This window comes from Zonotrichia leucophrys, chromosome 8 (genome assembly GCF_028769735.1).
Source record: "Zonotrichia leucophrys gambelii isolate GWCS_2022_RI chromosome 8, RI_Zleu_2.0, whole genome shotgun sequence".
NCBI classification, from domain to species: Eukaryota; Metazoa; Chordata; class Aves; order Passeriformes; family Passerellidae; genus Zonotrichia; species Zonotrichia leucophrys.
The window spans coordinates 9,881,031-9,904,152 of record NC_088178.1 but is presented as its reverse complement, the minus strand read 5'-3'; the positions used below and the strand labels follow the sequence as shown (position 1 = coordinate 9,904,152).

The window sequence follows — 23,122 nt, the reverse complement described above, 5'->3', positions numbered from 1 at the left end:
CCAGCTGAAGAGAGATATAGGCCATCCCCAAGCAGAACAAAAGACAAAACCAAAACGTCATTGAACTAGGATTAAACTTGCAAATTCAGATCATAGTTTAAATTCTTTTCAAAGAAGATTTGGGAAAGGTACAGAAGCAATGCAAAGAATGAAAAATCAGCAGTATATACCATCAGGAAAACTAAAAAGGAAAAATCAGTCAGGTTACATAGGATGTAACCTGTACTGGAAAAATGGTAGGTATTTTTCCAGATAAAATAACTGCCAGGAGAAAACCACAAACCACCATTTAGAAGACTATGATTTGGACAAGACAACACAAGGGACAATATGGTCAAAACAGAATATATTTTAGAGTAATATGAAAGCAGTCTTGCATGATTTATTCCTTAATTTAGTCAAGATGGCAGCTTACATTAGTTAAAAGTAAATATGAACCAAGAGCTTCTTCATACATGGAAAAAGTGATGTAAGTGGCAGGAGAGACATGCAGTTATACCATTAAACACAGCACATTTTTAAACCACCTAAGTGCTGACAGGCTTTTGTGCTGCTGTGCAAGGTTTCAGCCTTAAAAAGCCAGCTTGTAGCTCCTTTCTTTGATGACTGAAGACAGGGTGGGAAATACTGGCCTACAGAGAAATATCTCAATTCTGTTAGGAGTTAACATACTGACCTGCAAGCTCACACTAGTTGTGCATTTCCCTTTTTTAAAAGAGTTCTAATTCAGTCTTCTAGAAAATATATTAATTTTTGATAGTCTTTGGATTAACTGCAAGTCTGCCAATTTCATGCTTAACCTAAATCTTCATGTCAGTGTAGAGCAAACAGGGAAAGGAAAAAATGCCATGCTTTTAAAACTACAAAAGGATTAAAGAGGAGTAATCTGTACACATTGAGCTATTCTTCCAATAAGTGTAAGAACACTGAGGACATTCCAAAAGATTAGAAGACACGAAACAACAGATTTTTGGGGTTTTTTTGAGAGTCAACAGACAATACAAAGAATTTTAATACCCCAAATACTTCTGATCTCATGTAAAATAATTTCAGAGTCAACAAGCAGCTTAATTTATGTATGATAAATGAACACATGCCAATTTAAACATGAACTAACAGAATATAATCCACTCTCTAAATTCACGTATAAATATAAGTGCAAAGTGCAAGACTTATTATGAGTGTAAGGCATCTAACTTGATACATTTAATGCATTCTGATTAAAGAGACTTCTTAATGCTGGATGCATTAAACTGATGTAGAGTGCAGCCCTGAGCATAGAATCAGTGATGAATTGGTGAATTTTTCAAGAAACACCACATGAATGAGTTATCAGCTCACCATCTCTTAATATTTTTACCAGTGGCCTGGAAGGAAAACTCATCACTGATCAGGGTAAAAGAGAAGGCAAAATTTGTGGGACAATGATGAATGACAGGAATAATCAGTTCCTCCTCTAAATTTGGGAGGGTAAGAAGAGAAATAAGGCCCACAGAAATGGCAGATCTCACCTTAATTCAAAAAAGGCAAGCTACAATAATCAGAAAGGTACTGCCTTCTCTAACAGGAAATAAAGGAAATTTTAAAGTTGTTTAAGAAAAGGAACCTAAATTAATTGACACTAGATATGATAAGAGCATAAATGTGTTAAGTCATTAGATGTTGTTAGAACAAGCAAGGCTGCATTATCCTTCTCCTTCTCCCACAAGCAGTACAAGCCAATAATACCAAGGTACATGTAGCCTTTTACATAAGTTCTCAGCTCCCAGTGTTCTGGGAAAACCAGATAAGTTATTCTTCAGTGCTTAGAGGCATATGAGTATTTTTGCTGCTGCTGCTGAAAGGACATAGTACTTTAGGAGGACTGGGGGGTTTTTCCCCCAAAGCTTTGACCTGGAAAAATAAGAATCTTCATACATATGCATCATACTTTGAGAATCAGGATTTGCCTCTCTCCAGCAGCTCTTTGGTAGCATGTATACATATTTCTTTATCACTTCAGTATTACCATGCTATTTACTTCCCAACTGCATAAGTTGAGTGTTCTTTGTATTTCTTCCTGTTGCTAGAGAAAAGCTAAAAGCAGAAGTTGGAATAAGTTCATCCTTTGCAATTATCTATCTACCTTATAAGATACATCTTATCATAAAGAATTTATCAACACAGAAGTTATGAGACTTCCCTGACAAAATGATATACTGAACTACATTAATTTCCAATCTTTCCATAGGCAGTCACAACATGATTTTTAACCTCACATACACACAGCTCTCTTTACAGTGAATTCTAAGTATCATTAGATGGTTTGGGTTTGCTTTTGGGAGCAAGGAAGTTAAGAACAGGGGTTAGGAAAAGAAACAAACAAAAAAGTAAAACATTTATAATTGTGAGGTGAATTTTCTTTCCATCAACCTTCTGTCCATTTCACTGCTTCCCTTTTATATAATAGGATGTAACTGGCAGAGTCCTGTAATTTCTGTAATTTGCTCTAACTTTTTTTTTCAGTCCAGGCTTCAAAGTGAATTGGGTGTCTTGGCAAGACAATGCCCCAGAAACATACCAGTGGGATTTACACAATTCCGTCTGTGTAATAGACCAGGAAGCTTTTACAAATGTTTATTACCTCACAGAGTGCCCTTAAGAAGGGAACTCAAGTGCAGGGTATTTTCCACCAAAGCCTGTTTCAGCAACATATGGTATAATCAGTTCCAAATTAATCTTCATATGACAGAGAAGAGAGTCAGAAAAAAGTCTGTATTAACCTTTTGCACTGGAGGAGAGAACACATAAGTGAATTGCTGGTCAGTAGGCACAGTCTGAGGTTAGAGATTGTCACTGCCTGAACAGGCAATGTCACTGCAGGACAGGCAGCTGACACACACGGGTCACCTGCAGGCTCTTGCTCACAAAAACACCCCACGAGCCATGTGCCCTACAAGCCTTGACAAGGTCCCTTGGAATCCTGGGCCCAGTTTCCAGCACAACCCCATGAAATGGGGGGTGCTTGGAATGAAGAAAAGGTTTGGGGAACAAAGGGCCTGAGAGACTTTACCTGCCCACACGTAAAAGAGCTGCTGCGAGGAGGAAGGGAATAAACTGCTCATGCTCGCACAGGCACATAGAAACTAAGGAGTTGATACTACATAATAGATTTTAGAAAGTCTCCTTTTACTATTTCTTTCTGATGGCAGGGTTCTTCTGACAGCTGATATGGCAAAATAAAGCCCCTCTTACCCCAGAGCCCCATTTACTTTATAATTTGCACATCAGCAGGCCAGCATCAGTAAAAAGAGGGTGAGGTGGTACAACTTCTCTAACTACACCTTTGAATAAATGCTGTTGACAAACAGGGAGAAAATGCCATCTATCCTTCAACAGCACTTAATTGGCACCTACTGCAGTGGTTTGTTGCCTAAATACCACTTACTACACTGTACTTCAATATATGAGTATCCTTTAATAATGTAGCAGATACATCAGTTTCATATTTAAGAAACATGTTCCTATATAACGAGATTGCATATTACATACTGTATATATTTAATAATTGCATCATGTAAAATTAATCTGTTGGCCCATTACATGCTTACCCAATATCTACATATTCTCTCTGCTTTTCTTGTAATTTTCTTCTTTTAAAGGCCAAAATATTTTTATCCTGCCACTTCATGAAACCAAACAATTAAAAGAATTTCAACACACATGTCACATTATATATATATACTTATAAATATTGATTGCTGTGTCTTCTAAATTGTATTCCAAACACCCAACTTAGATCTTATGAAAGCTCTTGCCATTTCAGCTTTAGAGGGATGTCATCAGTCTTGACAGCTGATGATTTGGATCTCTGGCTACTGCTAGATGATTATATAAATTGTGCTAAAGATAACTTTTTCCATTATTCTAAAATCATAAAGCTGCAGGATTTCTCTCTAACACACACTTTACTAATTTTTCCACTGATCTAAGATTCATGGTTTGAGAAAGAAAAGAAGCATACTGGGAGATATCCTTCCTCATGATCTTCTGATACATGAGGAAAAAATGAACATCACCTACATTTATACTACATAGTCATTTTCCTACAGAGCAGTATTACAGTCAATTAAAAACTTAAACTATTCAACCAGTTATCAGGTAACCTTTTAATGTAAATCTTGTTTATTTACATAGGACAAATTCTACTGGATTTTGCTTTGGCTGATTTGGAGATGTCTGCAAGGCAAGACAATTTTTTACTTATTCATATAAACCTACCAGTTCCTATAAACAATGGACATACATGACTATTTACAGCATTTCCCTAACTGTCACACAAGAAGAATAGATACACTATGGAGACCTTAAGATATTTTGTTCACTCAACCTCAGGAAAAGAAAATCTCATAATGTTAAATTCCATGGAGTTTGTAAGAACAAAGATTTTGTTATGATACATCTACTGTGATGACAGAGTGTGTTCTCTGCTGATAAAGGCAGGCAGATTGCCAGGATTATGTGTGCAGATTAATAAATGCAGACTCTCTATGTTCTTTTGTACTAGATTGGAGCAGCTGCTGCGTTTTGGGGAGTACAAACTGTATTCCTTCAACAGTCAGTGTGGTTTTGTCCCCTTGTTGCTGTGTGTATGTACTACACAGAGCTGGTAGTGAAGCTCTCCTTATGTTTACATGACTGACCCACACCTCCTGCTAAAAGCTGCTCACTATTTTCCATAATAGGAAGAAAGCAGTGCTCTTCCACTGCCTGCTACAACCATGTAAGATTTTTAGCTTTGTGCTAGCCAGTATAAGGGATTTCTCTTCCTTACCATGATTCAAACAAACTGATGAAGAAATTCCTTCTAGGTAGTCTGTAAAACAATTCACAGATAGATCTTCTCCTAATAGCTCAGTTAGTGTGCTCCAAAATATACTTAACCCAGCAGAAGTAAGACCATTCCTAAACATTTATTTAAATAAACCTTTTCACATATTTAAAGATACAAAGAAAGTTCACAGCAGCAAACCAACAGCCAAAAACCAAACCACACTATGTAACAGTGCTATTGAAACAGGAAGAAAATGTTCTTAAACTGTGTTTAACAAAATAGACCTGCTTTCAAGGTTAATGAAAATACTTCCTGACCTTTTTAGAAAGCATTTTATACATAGTATCTGGCTTTCTTTATGGGCTTAATTCATGACATATTTCTTTCATAATTTATTCCTCCTTTTAACTGGTTTTCTTTTTGTGCTTCAGGAGTGGATTTTGGTATGCTCTCAGGTGGTTGTTTTGGGTTTTTTTAATTAAATCACCACCATCACCCCCTTCTTCTCCACCTCTCCCTCTCCCGCAGGTTAAAAGCATCACAAGATGGAATAATAACTAAGAACACAATCAGAAGCTCTTTGATTTAAATCTTGAGTTTGTTCAAGGCAGAAGAACAACTATTTTGCAAGGAAGTGAACACGATAGGCAAGAGACAATAATAATGCACTGCATTATTTTCTCATGAGAGGCATGAGGCTTGACTTTGGGAGGTACTACCTTCTCTTGAGGTTCATTTAATTTCCTGTCATTACTCCAAAAGCAGCAGTTTGATTTAGTAGATCATGTATCTTGTTTGGAAGACATACTGCAATATTCTCTTCTCATTTTAGTAAAAGATTAAATGTAGTTACCACAATTTTACATTAGACTAAGCATGATATGCTGCTATTTCTAAATATTTCCTACTACTTTCAGCTGGCAAAGGCCAGTATAAAGACAGCTCTGTAAACATCTGTATCCATCAGGGATTTTATGGTAGCTCTGAGAAGGCACTTTCAAGGCAATACAAGGAGCATAGTTTATTCAATAGCTCTGCACAACTAAAATAAACCCTACAAGAACTGTTAAAAAGAACAATCAGATTTAGTTACCTTCTAGGCAAGAATTCTTAGTAATCCAAGTTTGAAATGCCAGCTACAGTGCTGGAACCCTAAGATCAAAATACTACAAAGATTTTTGTACTGAAATTAAGGATACTGGATTTAAAAAAAAAACCCAAAACCACACACACGCAACACAACAACAACTAAAACTAAATATAGAGAAATCATAGAAAGCCTTAGGGTTTTTAGCATTAGAGCTTCTGGAAAGGACCAGGAAAGCATCCCTCCTTTGTATTCTTTACAGAAACAACTTTGGTGTCAGTAGCTTTGCTACCTTCCACATTAGTTGCCACACTTGGTGCACAAGTTGAGAAGACAGCATTCCATGAAAACCCAAAGAATGTTGCAGAGGCCTTTGTGGTTATCTAAGTCTTCCACAAATTTCTGATACTGATATACAGACGTACAACAAATCCTACTATAACTCACATTGATAACCTGCATGTTTGGCACTCACTAAATTCTAGACAAACATACTGCAGAGAACATCCCAAGACACTGCCCAAGACACAAAAAAAAGCATTTTCTACATACAAGAAAAACATAATTAAATACAAGCAGCAAGCAAAACAAAATACCCAGGCTATGAGTCAACAAAAATTGCTTGAAAAAAAGCTAATAGGACACAAAGTCCTGTGTTAAAATGGTACGTGCAGAATGAACTCTGGGAGGGCTGCAGCAGTTCCTGTGGCTCAGAGTGCACTGGCACCCTGTGTGTGAGGGAGCCTGGCACAACACTGTTGGGGCAAACAGGAGTTACTGCAGTGCTGACTGGAGTGGGATGGTGTATTTGACACAGGAAATCCAGCAAAAATACTGGATCCCTATTTTCAAACAAATGAGAACCTTATGAGGAATGCATGTGAAGAGATGAGACTAGAAATGGAACAAAAAATATGGAACCTCTAAAGATTACATTTTCCCAGCCCAAACTCCCAGCAGACTGGTTCTACACAGCACATCAGACTCATTGAACTCAGGTTCTATTTCACCACTACATTTGCTTATTATTTTAATCTTCTATAAAACATACTACTATCAAAGATATATCACAAGGCAGTTAGAATCTGGTGCTTTAACTAACAAATTATGGTAACTATGGGTTCAAGTCAAGTAACTGCAAATTCTTTTTATATGTCTTCATCTAATACCTAATTTACAATAGCATGGAATGGAAACTTGTTGCATCATGCTGAAAACCAGAAAAAAATATTCTTCAGGGCAGAAACCACATCTTACTTTGTTCTGTGAAGTGCTTAGTACATGTTGTGCTGCTTTCCAGAGCAGTTAAAGGAGCTGCACAGCCTGGGAGTGCAGAGACTGCAGCATGTAGCTGCAAGTAACCGGGTGAGCTGCTGCAGCCCTTCCTCAAGGAGAAACACACTGCTGATGAAAGGCACTGTCATTGCCAGTGAATGCAGTCTGCCAGGGAGACCAAAAGTCTGGATTGCAGGATGAGTTAACCACTTACTGTCTGTTATCTCATCCAGAAGGAGAGCCAGGCTCTGGCTGTGGTACATACACACCTAGCACTATCAATCCCCACTCCTCCTGCCTTCCACAGCAGTTTCGCTGGCTTGGATTAACTCCGCAATCAGTTCTGCACAACAGAAAAGCAAAACTGGTGCAAAGGTCTCACCTCTGCTCCCTCCTCAGGGGATTCACTTCAGCCAGCTGTGCTCCAGTCCTGGGAAATGGGCTGGGCAAGTAGGCTACAATAGGTGTGATCCTAGAGCCCAACTTCCAGGTTACAAGCTCAAAATGCCTGCATTTGTGCTCTCTGAAACAGCCCCACACTGCAAACCACGACAGCAGGACTGGAAGAAATACAGGTGTTTGCCCCAAACATGCACTCCTGATGACTACCAACCAGCTAATACAGGCACACATAATTACACCTCAGTTACAGTCCAGATTCACAAACTGCTACAGAGAAATTACTGCCAGAATTCCTCACAAGATGTCTTCAAGGAAGAAGGCAATTTGCAGCTAAATGGATATACAACTTGCGTGACAGCACACTACTTTTTATATTTAAACCCCATACACACAAATAATAGCTCAGAATTAAGAAAGCAGCAATTTTTATTCCTACCAGCTATTATGGACTTACTGCTGGGGTTTTGCAGGAGCCTCTCATTCCCTTTCCATCTTGGCTGAAAATTGTAGAATTTTATGAAGGATTTAGGTGTTACTTGATTAATGACAGTAATTATACATGGGTGTAAGTTTAAACTAGCTGCTCAGCTGGTTGACTTTCTTGCAACACTGTTTTTCTGAATTGAGAATTCAACTCTTGACAAAAGCAATGCTTTTTGATTATATTAGGCTTAGCATGGCTTTTATACTTTCCCACACTGAAAATACAAAAAAATATTTGTATGGCATACTTTCTTGGATATTTATACACAGAGTATTCACTAACCTTTTTCGAGCCACTAAATTTTACTTAAGAATCAAATATTTTCAAATGCCTTGCAAGATAATGACTATTTTTTGTAGTCAGCTAAGAATGTTTCATCAATATACAATAATAAGCTTAGGCAAATAGATTTTTCTGATGCAAATTTGGAACAAGTCTGTAATATCACTGTATCTCTACACCCCCTAACAACAATGGTTTTAAACAAGTATTCATTATTTGACATTACTACTCCTCAAGCTAGAAAATCAGATTGTTTTGGCCCTGTCACATTAGGAAACTGCTGGGGTAGTTATTCAACTTCAGTTTCCCTGCAAAGTGAACTGAGATACTGACTTTTTTATTCCTTTCCCCACATGGCAGAAGTGCATTGCAGGGACTTGAGGGAAGGAAAGCATTTCTTAATTCCTCTCTCAATCTGTTTATTCTTCCCTGCACTTGAAGCAAATTGAAAGAGACCATATGAATACCAAGTGACCAGCCTGATTAAAAATCAGAATTCTTGTAAAATGATTTGACATGGAAAATAAATTACTCAGTTAATACAAAATTCTTGTTGTAATGGATAAATTTGTATAAAAGTCTCCTCTGACTCATCCTGCAATATATATATATGTTTTTAAAACAAAGATATAAAATGCTTATTTGAGAAAAAATATTTTAAAAATCCAAATTGCCTTCCTCTTGTGTATCTGATATTTGATGGTTTAAGTCAGTTTGGGTTATGAAGGAAATACAAAATTTTAAAAAAGAAATAGCATAGGAAAACAAAGTTAAGCTTCACTTGAATACTGATCTATGCCTAAGCATTAGAAAACTATTGCATTATTATCAGAATCATGCTGAATTCTTATGCTGTTTCTGATTTCTATAGCAGGTCAAAAAGTCTCACATTTCCATATGGGGATGCCTGCTGAAGACAGATTTTTTTTTCTTTTAATGCAGTTGGAACTTGCCAACTGACATAAATATCTTTGCAAAGTTTTTACAGCGTAGCTTCCGTAAACTTTTGAAAAATCAGATAATTCCTTTCATACAGAAGTATAATTTCCAGGATAAAAATACTCTGTTTCTTGGTTCAACACTTTCAGTTCCAAGCTCTAGACTATTTCTGCACTGTTTGAAGTCTAGCAGAGCAGAGCCAAGACCATATACATGTCAACCAGAAGAGAAATAACATGCTCTTTGGTTCTTTTGCTCCTCTACCAAAATTAAAAAGAGGATGATCCTATGGAACACAGAGTTAACAAAAATAAACATAGAATTAAAATTTAATATCGTGCAATACATGGAGAACAGAAATTGAGATACTACTGAATAACCCAGCTTTTGACTTCACCAGAAATGGAATAGGAGATGTGAACAAATCAAACATGAGAAACAGTAAAAGAATGAATCAGACCACACAGGGGAGGCTCTAAGAGAAGCCTTTGCTGCCATGGGTTAATTTCACCAGTGCCTCTTTCCCACCCCATTCCAGCAGGGCACTGATTTGTATACATGCATACACCACGTATGCACACACACAGAAACACAAACACAGCATCTGCAGCCTCTCCAGTTAGACACTAATGCAGCCAAGTCAGCTGGGACTGCGAGCCAAGTGCCATCTATCCTGACCCCAGCAAAAGCAGCACATCCATTTGCTACACTTTGCAGACTTAAATATGTAAGGTCCTTCCAAGAAAAGTTCCACCTAAGAGAGAGAGAGCGGACCAAAATGCCTGCTTCATTAAAGGGTCACATGGGAACTAAGTCAACAATTAATCCCCACAGACGTCACTGTGCAAACATCCAGCCCAAGGAATTCCAAGTCTGTTGGCCACAGCTACACACAGTATAATACACGTGCAAAATTAAAACATTCCATACTCCAATCTCTTTCCATAGTTCCATTTTGTATTGTAGCTCACCCCTTTTCAGCTAGAGAAAGTACAGTACATCTGAGAAGATAAGAAATATCCACTAACATCTTTCCCCTATTCCTGGGGAAGACAGGCTAGCAAAAGGATGACAACCATAGTATGTTCTATTAAATTACTCAAAAGTACATTTTACATGGGTTTAACACAATCTGGTCTACTAGAGGAACATATGTGTTAATTACAAATGAAAACTTTCTGTTCTACATAATTGAAAAAGAAAAAAATATTCCATGCTCTAAAACAGGATATACATTTAAATTTGTAAGACTTGTAGAAACTGACATATGGAATAATAGGAAAGAGTATTGGAAAGCATCAAGGGAAAAGACTGTCAATACTGCAACAGCCAGATTTGAAGTTCTCTGCCAACTTTACTAATAGCATGATAAGGAAAAGGGCTGAGGCTTTCCAATTAAAATAGAATGCTGCTGCTAGGAACTTGCATAGGAACAAGAGCATGGTTTGACAAAGTAAAACTCTTGGGCTTGGGACGTTAGTATGGAGACTCCAGCTTCTCAGCCACTTCTTTGGCAGCAGTTGTTTTGGACAAGGCTGTTTCTGCCCAAGCCAGTTGTGTTCCCTGTCCTTGCCACAGCCCAGCTGGCTGTGAACTGACAGCAGCAACAGTGCACCCATCTGTTCCTGCTGCTGGAGTGGGGACCAGTGCCCTGGGCACAGCAGGAACCTGGGGACACCAACTCTTATGATGTTCATGTGTCAAGAACTTCCTGCTGACTGTACCTGAACAACACTGGGAAAACACACAAACAGCCCTACAAGCATGGGGAAATAGAAAATGACTACTGAAGTCCATTTTAAGCAACGTGAATTACTAAATCAAACATCAGCAAACCAAACTAGGTAATACTGACACCTTTTTTTTTCAGCTGAGAACTCGGGGAAGAAATGACTCTTACAACTACTCTAGACAGGGATCACATTAAAAGAATCAAATGGAGTAACCAGAGGCTCATAAATGCAAGTCATTAACCTTATTTTCCCTCAGAAGCAAGAACAGAATTCAGTTCTGCAAAAACATACAGTCAAAAAGTTTGTTTCTTAAATACTTTGACTTCTGTGAACATCAGGAACACTCCTAACCACCCACAAGTATTGCAAGTATCCTCCAATTTTTTTCATCACTTGAAACATAGAATTATTTAGATTGGAAAACACCTCCAAGATCACCATAGCTATATTCATTTCCACACACCTTCATTCTAGAGGCAGCTACAGGTCATTGACCACAAATACTTTGTTTACTTAATTTATTCTCTATATTAAATATTAAATATAAATATAAAAAGGTGAACATTTTAAATATTTCACTTTAAATTAAGTGAATTAGCATCTTATTCTATCATACTGCCATTTGCTAAACAAACATATGTAGGCATTCTTTTTACAGGTAATTTTTTATAACTCAGCTCCAAACAAAGCAGAAACCCCATGACTTGGAAGCTTACTAATAGAATCATTCATCACTTGAACTAATGCTTTAATTAGCAGTTATATGAAGCAAAGACATATTTTTTGTTGTGTGTTTTACATTGACTTAATGTACAACAGATGACTCTTCAAAGTTATTAGGCTGAATTGTCTGCCATTAAAACTTCTTTTTCAAGCTTTTAATCGAAGATTTCTGCCCAAGAATAATGTTTTCAAACTTTTCCAACACAGAAATATTCACTTAGAGTCAGCACTGTAAATCTGAAATGCAACTGATCATACTGTCACTGCTATATTTAAAAATGTAACATTTTAACTAAGTAGGAAGATAATGGGTGTATTCTAGCATTAATACAGAAGAAATACACCTGCATTGACAGCTGATGACATGAAAAAAACTCCTAAACCAAAACAATTATAAACTTCCCAGTAATGAATTCCACTGAACTCCTGTGAAAAATACTTCAACATAATGATGCATTTTAAAAGACAGATCTGTAGGTACTGGGAGTACACAGATGGAGAGAAGAGATGCAACACACCAGCTTGGAACACTCACCATCTGAATTGGTTTTTTGTGAAGATCTCGTTCAGTCACCAACTTTTCTTGGTCAGTGACATAAAGGCCTTTTTGTGCCAGGGCTTGTATAACAGCATCATGACCTAGAAGTGGTTTTGCAGCATCACTCTTGAGAATAAGGCTCCCAGCACGACAGTAGAGCTCGGCAGACAGCAGCAAGTTCACAACAGGTGGTTTAATGTGCTCCTGGTCATACTGGTCTGTGTAAAACGGCTCTCGGAGCTCTTCTGGAACATTCTCTACAAAACAGAGCACAACTCAGTATCAGAAAGGACAGTTAGACTATTAGGGGATTTTTTACAACTATATGTGAACTCAAAATTATGTTGAAGAAAGCTTAACCAAGGGGAGAGGCCAAAGTCTATGCCAGCAATTATGTTATAAAATTCTGGGGAAAATTTCATACAAAGGTAATATTTGAACCATAAATAGAAACTTGAGAAAATTCCAAGTGTCTCCCACTGCAAAGGCCACAACAGAAGACCAACCTGTGGTTTACATCATCATTACATTAAAATTTCTTGGCTTCTCCAAATACATGCCCAAACATTCTCATTTCCTTTGGCATGATATTGTATAGGTCAGACATAAAAAGGCAGAACAACACCATTTAAACACAAACCCTGGACTCTATTACAATAACAAAATGAAAGTGAAACATGTTTCAGCACAGAAAAATTCAAGACAAACAGCAGCCTTCTAGTTTCTGTATATGCAGGAGAATTTTGATTACTATACTGTTTATTTCAAAGGTCATGCATCACAGAATAATGACAATTCAGCAGTTAAGCATAAATATATGGGCTTTTGACTGAAATCAGAAGAATGGAGAAAGAATAAAAAATATGATCACTTTCTCTCTGACAAAATACTGAGTTCTTATTGACCTTGTTATGTTACTGACTTCCCTTAAAATTCTGGTTTTAATCCTTTTTCAGCAAGCTGGCTTAGCACCCACAGAAAGCTACGCAAATCTATGCTGAGATTTTTAACTCCAAAATTAGCATTCCAAGACAATCAACAATTTTTTCAAAGACTGTACACAACACAATACAGGCAGACTATAATTGTCTACCACAAATGTAGCAACTATATATTAATTAAATATGGTTGTAGATGAAATTAAATTAAATCATGAGTCAAGTGGAAAATAACTTTCAGATTTTCAGGCATACACACAGCAAGATGCTTCATTTTCCTCCTGGAAGAATTTCATTCTCTATTGTTGTAAAATTAGTTAAGCCAACAACATTTATGGGATAAAGAGCATGTGATTCTTTTCCTGAGTCCAAATGTAAAAACCCTATTTAATTGCTAGAAGAAAAAATAAGTGCGTAGGAAAGCAGTGATGCAACTCAAGTTTCTATTCCCTTTGCCTTCAGCTGGATAAATGGCTAAACAGACAAGGTTTGAATCAGTCTGGAGTAAACAGCCCAGCAAGGGTGGAGCAGGAGAAGAGAGAGAAAAAACAGAACATGCCATCACAAGATAATGACAGATTATCTTCTTCCTCATACATATTCTATTGCAGTTCATGCTCTGCCATGATGGGCTCTGCAAGGTGCCAGCTGCCTTCTAGTTGTGAGGGAAGACACGCTTTGCAGAGTGCAAGAAGTGAAAGAAATATTAACACATGCTTGAAATGCTGGGAGGGTGGTAGGAAAGGGTAAGATATTGCTGCTTCTTTTGTCAATTCAGAGTATCAAGGGAAAGAGACATAGATTGTCACTTGCTTAAACCATGAACCTAAATTTGGCAAGAAAATTGACAGCTCTGCTTTAGAATACAGACCAAAATATACCATCAGCACAACTACTCTGCCCTTTAAAACACAAATCTAATGCCTTTTATTATCATCTTGTAAAGAAGCCCTACTTTTTTACAAGATGATAATAAAACTGCTAACAAAAATATCTGCTGGTGTCAGGAGATATTTCCATCTTCTCTTCCACTTCCCAGCTGACTATGATCCAGATGATGATCCAGAGTCACCCAGTCCAGCACAAAGCATTTCTAATTGAGGATCACAGAGCTGCTAGATACCTGCTTCCCCAGGTATTGTTTTCATCTATCTTAATTCTACCTGACCTTCTTTCTTTTCCCTGTTTGACTACACTCTATTTAAATATTAAACTTGTTATTTCTGAAGTCCCTAATGATCCATCTCCAGTATCAGGAGCTCAAATCTCATCAGGACTTTACCCTCTACAATTCCAAATGCCAACTCTTAAAGCATCTCTATGCTACTTCTTCAAGCTAGAGAGGATTAGAAAACATTTTTTGTAAATATCTCACAATGCACAGGCAGCAGATTTTGCTTTTGAAAGAGACAAAAAAAAAAAAAAAAAAAAAAAACCACAACAAAAGCCCAACCCAACCAACCAAATAAAAACCCAAACCAAAATCCACACACCCTTTTTTGAAGCAGATGACAATTTCAATGGGGATGAGGGGAAGCAGGGAGGAACAGATAAAGACAAATGTAATTTCTTAGAAGACTTTAAAAAGCCTCATTCCTATATGAAAAAAACCCTCTTGAGGCAGGAGTACTTAGCTACACTCAAACAGAAGTCACATACTCTGTGGTTCAGATTCACTGAAGACAAAGACAGATCTCAAGCCTGAAAATTTGAGCCAGAAGAGAAATCTCAAGACAGTAAATAACAAACCCAACGCCTGTTAATTCTCTTCTGTATCACTGAAGCACATACAAAAGTGACAAGATGCAATAAATACATTTATCATTAAAGAATGACATCCGCTGCTGGGATTTTGTAATTAAAAACTCAACACAGCTAAAAAAAAAAATCAACATGATGACTAGCAAAGGCAAATAGAATTATTTATAAAGCTTAGTTCTGCTTCTGAAAATATAGAAAAAGACAAAATGACATGTATGCCATTTCTTTTACTTCACTGGCATACATAAAAATAAATCTGGAAAAGAAACTTATTGGTCTTCATAAAAATAAAACCAGAAAAATAAATTTATTAGAAAAATAAAATAAGGAAACAAAGGGCTAGGAAGAGAAGCTGTGGCTACAGGCATATTCTGAATGTATAAAAAAATGTGAAAGCACACAAACAAGAAATCTTTAGTGCAACAAGATCAGAATTATTTACAAAAATTCCTGTCAGACTTCCCTCTGCACAGGCAGGAACATGGCACTTTCCCCCACTTCAGAACATATATTAAACTGTTTGATATCAAAATAGCTCTTGATAGAAGATTCAAGCTGTGCTCTCATGTTAGAGTTGAAAAAGGAAACAAAAACCCCCACAGCAGATAGTTTTCTGTCTGTTACCTATCTCAGATAGAAGTCCTTCCAGAATTGGCATGTGCTGCCTCTGGAGTCCTGTGGCAGGGAATTTCAAGGCTCCATCAGTTCCCAGCAGATTACCAGCACAATCAGCAGGGTCAAGAGCCTTTATTAACAATTCTGTCAGGACTAGAGATTGTTACACAGGCTCTGCTAGGCAGAGAAGAATCTTAACACTAATCTGCAATGCGTGCATTTTACCGTCTTCCTTCGCCCAGCTGACAAAGAAGAATCATTCAAGATTAAACTCTGAGGCAAATGACCCATTTTAACAGAAATACCTTGTTGCACATATTGCCATAAAACACCAACTGACCTTGAAATGCCTGGTAATTATGTCAGAGGGGTGTATGGGGACACTGAGTGCTAACACAAGCACGGGTGACAACGGAGACTGGGGACAGTGCTGGAGACAAGGGGCAGGATCTGCCTGCACTCTGCCAGCACCAACAGGCCTTGGAAACATGCACCTGGATAAAGGCAGGGCTCATGGGCCCCTGCAAGGGAAAAGCTTCTCAAGAGACCAAGAGCACAGGTGCAGGTTGCCTGGGGACCCAGCTGTGAAAGTGCCATCCACAGGGACTTTCACAACAAGGCCCTGGGAAACCTCTCGAACTTTGAGGCTGGCCCTTCCTGGAGAAGGAAGCTGAACTAGATGACCACCCTATTTTTTCCTAGAATTGTGAGCAGGACCACAGCTTTGGAAATCATTTTGACATTTTGAAATTTGTAAATATTGTACTATGAAGAGAATAAATGCAGCTAACGGGCAAGTTCAAGACACAAAGAACAAAAAAAAAACAACACATTAGCCCAAGTCTGTGACTCAAATTTAAACACCAAGCTAACTTCAATAAAGTAATCAATGTATCTTCAGGTGATTTTTCATAAATGATCAATGAATGAAAAGTCCTGCAGATGCTCTTTCTAGAGAAGAAAGAAAAATTTAAGAGCTTATTCAAAGTTTTAAAACAAATGCAGGATAATCATTGCTCCCTGTTGTGGTTTAAGCCCAGTTCCAACTAAGTTGCCCAGCTGCTTGCTCTTTACCCCACTCTCCCTGCTGGGATGGGAGGATAGGGAGGAAAGCTGGAAAAAGGTAGTTCCTGCAGGCTGAGATAAAAACAGTTTAATAACTGAAATAAAGTAAAACATTATACCAATAATAACAATGGAAGGGAAAAAGAGAGACAGTCCATTCCCAAGCAGCTCCCCCAGCCCATGCTGGGCACAGCAGCCATGCTTTGCCCTGGCCCTGTCCCGGCCTCGCTCCCTCACAGCTCCTCCTGCACCTCCCGGCTGCCACGGGCACGGACAAGTCCTTGGCTTAGAGACAGCACCAGTGAGCAACCACTGAAACACCAGAGTGTCAGCAACAGTGCCCTCACTCTGAGCCAAAACACAGCCCTGCACCAGCTACCAGCAAGAAAATTCACTCTATTCCAGACAAAACCAGAACACTCCCCACTGTGAGATAGAAATGCAACTTAACTTTCCATTTCAACAGACCATTTTAAAGGAAAGGAATGGTCTAAAATTAATTCATGCCTAACACTACTGAATTTACCTTTAAAAGTTGCTTTATAAGAAAACCTCCCTGCTCAGATAGGTATGAATTACTCCTTGGAAGACAGTGTGAATTTGTTCTTTGGAAAAAACAGCTTGTGTTAACGTGAAAAGTCTACATTTTCTTTAAAAACAAATTGGGTTTTTTGTAAAGTTTCCATGCTTCCACAGAGATGAATACAATCCTTTACACAACTATTGAGTTTTTCAACTTTATACCAGTGAACAATTTCAGATTTATGAATGCTTGCCTTAACAATGTCCAAAAGCTTAGAAGTCTTTGTCAACAAGGTCTCCATGTTGTTTGTTTGTTTTGCCTTTTTTTAATTCCTGAGGACAATAAAACAAGTTAAAATATTTTGCCTTGGGCTTTCTAATTAAATGATGCCATCACTTTTGGGAGCCACAAGGCCACATTAAGCCTCAGTCTAGAAAACTTCCTCTCTACAGGTTACTGATGTCAATGCATACAGACATTAAGAAGAAAAAAATATTTGTAGAAGACTGAGATATAATACAGAATTGTTTGAAAACTCTAATACCTTTAACCACCTCCTAGTGCAAACCAGTAGATGAATGTATGCCAAATCTTAATGGGCTTGCTGGTGTTCTGCAGCTCAGCAAAGGTGTGCTTTTGCCAGGAAATGGCTGTGTCAAGTTACCTCATTCAGACTCCCAATTGCCAACGAGGATTCTGGTGCCATATTCACAATCTGGGCACAAGACAGCAGAGCTTGCACAGAAGTCAAGAGTCCAAGAATTGAAAACAGGTCAGAGAAGACAGAATTATATTATTCAACTTCTAGCAAGTTTTTTTTAGTGGACTCAATAGAAGAGGGAGACATTTCAATTTACTATTTTATTTTGGAGACATCATCAAGAAACAAGACTTTTAATCGGGAAGCAGAAAACAAAATGAGAGAGTAGAGATTACATAATAATTTTTATTTTTTGGTTTGTTGAATCAATCTGCCACTTCCATTGCTCTTGGCTAGCAGGCTGGAGGTGTACTTCTGTCTAGAGACAAGTATCTGAAAGGCCAACACTCAACTGATGGCACACTCAGCCTCAGTATAACCATTCTTAGCTTTGTCCACCTTGCTAAGATGAACTCAAGAGATGCTTGAATTTAGCATCACAGAAGTACTATGAATAAACAGATCTTACCCTCCTGCCTCTAGATGCTACAAAAATAGGCCATTATCCACTGCTTCAACAGCTGTTCTGCACTTAAAAGGTATTCCTCATTCAAAAAAAGGAAACAAACAAAAAACAAACAAACAAAAACTCCTCAAACTAAAACAATTAAAAACCAAAACCCAAACAAAATCCTAAAGAATCCCCCAAAATCCAAACACAAACCAACCCCAAAACATTCAAGGAAAAAACAAGCACAGCTCTACTTTCATAGCCTAACCAGACTTCAGTTGTTCTTTGAACACTGCAAATCACAAAAGAAATGCTCTATTAATTGTCACAGTAAGTGCCTATCCCATCCAATATTCTGCCTTCAGCAGCACAACAGGAAGTGCTCCTCACAGAACCTACATCATGTGTCTGGTACTGACATTTCTTATTAAAATGGGAAGATTAGCATCTAATTTACTAAAACCTGTGTATTGACTCAGGTTTAATAAACAAAAGAATTACTTAGAATTAACCCTGCCAATACGGGGATCAATTTTCATTAACATAAATGCCTTCAGAACTTATTTTTGGGAGAGGCAAGTTATGAGAAATGTAAAGATAATACTATAATTATAATCCTATCTCACCCAGCTAGCACCTTGCTGACTATTATAGACAAGTCATGACTTAAATATCCTATGGAGTAGGGAAAAAGCTGCTTCAGAAAATTAGAGAGAAACATTTCTTGAACTTATTACCAAACTTCATTAAGCCAAAGAAAACTTTTTGCCAGCCATAAGTAGATAAATGTGAATGAACACATCTTCTTAGGTGTTTGGTTTACAGGTTCTGTTAGTGTAAGACTGCTTTCAACTGAATAAAAGAAAACATGTAGGAAACAGCTAGAACTATACAAAATCTTACATTTGGCAAATAGATTTCAAATATTATATTTCAACTCTGCAGCAGAAATGTTTATTATTACCACCTGATGCAGCAATAATGTATTGTCCAATTGCACAAAATAAAAAAGGAAGGGGGAGGAGGAAGAACGAACTCTACTTTTCTTAAGAAGTCTTGAGAATTTTTCACTTCTATCCTCATTTTCCAGAATGATCAGCAAAAACAATCATTCAGAGCTCTCAGTTTAGCAGAGCAAGTATTGAAAGTCACTCATTTCAGGACTGGAATTGTAACCAGTTGTGCTAGCTGTAGAATGGAAATTGACACATTCCTGATCAACAGCATACAAATACTCTTCAAGTTTGAATGAGAGCCACCTTCAAACATGGAGTCACTCAAGCAACACAATAGATGACCATAAATCATAAGGTGAAGGGAAAAATTTTAAACTATATTTTCAGTAGTAAGTGCAATGGCGGTTCAAAAAATATAAAGAGAAATCAGGTATAGGGAGAAGAAATGTATTTCATCTCATCACCTGAAATCAGTGAGTGTTTGGCTGCAGTCTCTGTCAGACCTGTTACATTCTGCAGACAAGCACTCAGAGTGGAAAAGGCAAACAGGCTCAAAGGCTCATTGAAAGAACACATTCCATACCCCAAAGGTCCATTGTCAGCTGCCAATCCTGCAACTGTCCCCTCACTGATCACCTTCCCTTACACTTGTACACGCACAGGACTTCAGAGGGCTCTGTCAAACCCAACAGATCCAGAAGTTCATACAATTTTATGTATTTACTTCCAAAAAAGTGATCTACACTCAAACTACATTACAAATGTGCTCTACAGAAAGGAGTGATACAACCACCTTGCAAGTAAAAGATCTCAGTAGATGATCTGTCTAATCCACTGATTTTAGTAGGACCGACTGAAGTATCCATTTGTCAGCAACTATTTCAGAGAGGTAATGAAATCTATATGAAAAAATTCTCACAAAAATCTCAAACATTTGCTTTTGAACTCCAAACCCTTCTACAAGGTTTTGCTACTGCCAGACTGAATATAAGTGAAGAAATTACTTCTGCTAGAAAAAGATTCAAGTTTGCTCTGGCCTGCAACATCCAACAGATGAGAGTATTTAGCTACCACTTGTTTCTGTCAGATACACAGTGTTCATTTCCTCCCTTCATGGTTCTGCTGGCAACATGGGCAAAGAGCAGTAAGTAGCCACATACCAGTTCTGAAAACATTAATCATCAGGAGAAAGCTATTTTAGGTTTCTTGGGTAATATTTACTTGCAGATGATGCAATTGTAAGCTATTGATTCAAACACCCATAAAGGATATATTTAATGTTAAATTTAAGGTTAAAAGGTATACAGACTATCTTATTTTTACTTTAGAAAACACAAAAATGTTTCGGACAATTGCTCAGACTTTCGCAGCTTTTATTTTGCCTTTAGTTTATTCCTGTCAAAAAAAAAAATTAAAAAAAAAATCTCATGGTAACCAGTTAAATGTATTACTGAAACAGAATAATATATTGTATGGATAGTAAAGTAGCAACAGCTTTAACTTGATTTAAAACTGTTCCCGTATTTTTCTGAAAATCAGACACAGATATTCTCTTAACTTTGTGACTAGAAATTGGATGAAAAGCTGTTTGAAAAATCATTTTCCAAGAGCACTCAGATGTCCCCCACCAAATGGGAAGAGCACATACTTCCAGGTTCAAGAGCTCACATCTTTCTTCACACTAGACAAGGTTGTAGAGAAGTGATTCCAAGCTTGGGAGGATCTTCCCTCCCAAGAAGGATTGGGAGCACCTTGGAGGACAAAATTATGATTCAAGATAATTTTGATAAGTGGAAGGAGTGGTTTGAAAATAGGATGCAGTTATGTAAGTATAGCTGCAAAGCAGGAACCTACAACAGTACAATTATAAGATGGGAACAACTGAGTAGGCAGCAGCTCTGCAGAGAAAGATAGAGAGCTACAGTGAATCACAGACTGCATGAGTCAACAATTCTAGGCTGAGGCAGAAATGGCAAACATCATATTTTAGTGAATAAATCAGAGTATTATAGGTTGGAAACATGAAATAATTTTTCAAATTTACCTTGTATTGGTAATGGTTTAGCTGGACCAACAGATCTAGATTTAAGTACAGAGCTCATGTAAACCAACCACAGGAAAAAATTATACAAAAAACCAACCAAGCAAAAAAAACCCAAAACAAACAACCCAAACGCCTAAGAAACATACAGAGCAAAAAAAGTTTGACCTACCAAAAAGAAAAAAGTCTGTTTTGTCTAAGCAATATAACAGACATTGCTTTTATTGTATGAAAGGGGTTACAAAAACGTAACATGCCCACCATTCTCAAAAGCACCAGGAAGAGGGCAAGTAATGGCTTAACAAGGGAGCAAAAGACATCAAGATTCTGCTCAAACATCTAAAAATAAACAAGGTCCAAACTGACTAAAAGACATGCCGTTGAAAGTCTATAATTAGTGATTTTCAAAAAACAGGCTAAACAAACATCTGTCAGGAATGATGTATATTTAGCTCAGCCTGTCTTTAGGAACATGGATGAATAACAAATTTTTCAGGCACATTTTCTATTACTACAGCAGACTGAGAAGGCAAAAACTTCACATTCCAAAATAGTGAAACACACTTCTGGTACTTTAGAAATAAAAAGAGCACAGACTACCACAACATCAAGACATTTTTCAACTTATTTCTATGAAGTAAGTCCCATCATACTTTTAAGTTGAAGGTTATAGTGTCTATACAGTTCACTCAGTTCTTTGGGAAGAAATTTTTCTATACTGAAGAAGTTAACTGCCAATATTGGGAGACAAGGCTGAAATTAAGTATTTGCAGATTTAATTTCTAAAGTCAAACATTCCCTCTTTCATACTTCACACTTGTTAATTTTCTCCCTTTCAGTTACTGCAAGTTGTGTCACTTAAACAATTTGATTATTACAAAACATTTAATCTGACATGTCCTAACACTGATATAAAATCCTACACACCCTCAACATTTAAATATGAATTCCTTCTTCAATTAGTATTTCTTAAACAATTCTTCATACAAGATGCCTTCAACATGACTGTTAATACATTCTTACTCTCCTGTGACACCTCACTAATAGGACAACTTCTTTTGACCTGCCTGTGTTGTGGGTCAGACTCTACACTTGCATTTTAACCAAGGACAATAGCAAGAGACAATTTTTCTCTGAGTTTTTGGACCCAGGTATCAATGAAACACCAGAAGTCATTAGAAATGGTAATGAACAGTACCTATTCTAAGTATTTTTCAAAGCAAATGCACAACACATAGTCAAGCTGTATCCACAACTCTGATTGTATTGAAATATGGTTTTAAGACTGTGAAAGCCATCCACTGAAAGATGCACCCTTTGATACATAAAGAATTGGATTTCTTTAATGGATACATGATTGTAACAACCTATGCTTTTCCTTAATGAAAGTGAACTGCATTACTTTGTTTCATAGGGAAAAACCCTTCACCTTCCCCTGCAGCCTTAGGGAACTTCAATACTTCAAGCATAAAAAAAGAAATAAAATGTGGCAGCCATAAACACACTAATCAGCCTCTGTGTTTCTCTGTACAAATGTATATAGCAATAGTCAGAAGACATGACTGAGGCTGTGATTTATTCCTAAGAACTAAAATAATTTAGCCAACCCAAACTTCCTTCCTTCTTGGAAAAGGTGAAGGTCAGTTCTTCTGTTTCACTCCAAGGATAAAGGGAGCATTTGTACTGCAGACATGCAAGTCCTGAATACTTTCTTTCCCTACTTCAGCCAAACTTTTCTTTGACATTTCTAGTTACATTAACCAAGTGGAAGAACTGGGACCAGAAACACTACAATG

General features: G+C 37.4%; 1 protein-coding gene across 4 annotated transcripts in view; it reads right to left on the bottom strand.

Moving 5' to 3' along the window:
* CAMSAP2 (calmodulin regulated spectrin associated protein family member 2) overlaps positions 1 to 23,122 on the bottom strand; it is an 81,051-nt gene that overhangs the window by 55,261 nt on the left and 2,668 nt on the right. For all 4 annotated transcript variants that reach the window (XM_064720261.1, XM_064720264.1, XM_064720263.1 and 1 more), the window contains exon 2: positions 12,274 to 12,533. In XM_064720261.1, coding sequence (XP_064576331.1) covers positions 12,274 to 12,533 — 260 coding nt within the window. The remainder of the gene's footprint in view (positions 1 to 12,273; positions 12,534 to 23,122) is intronic.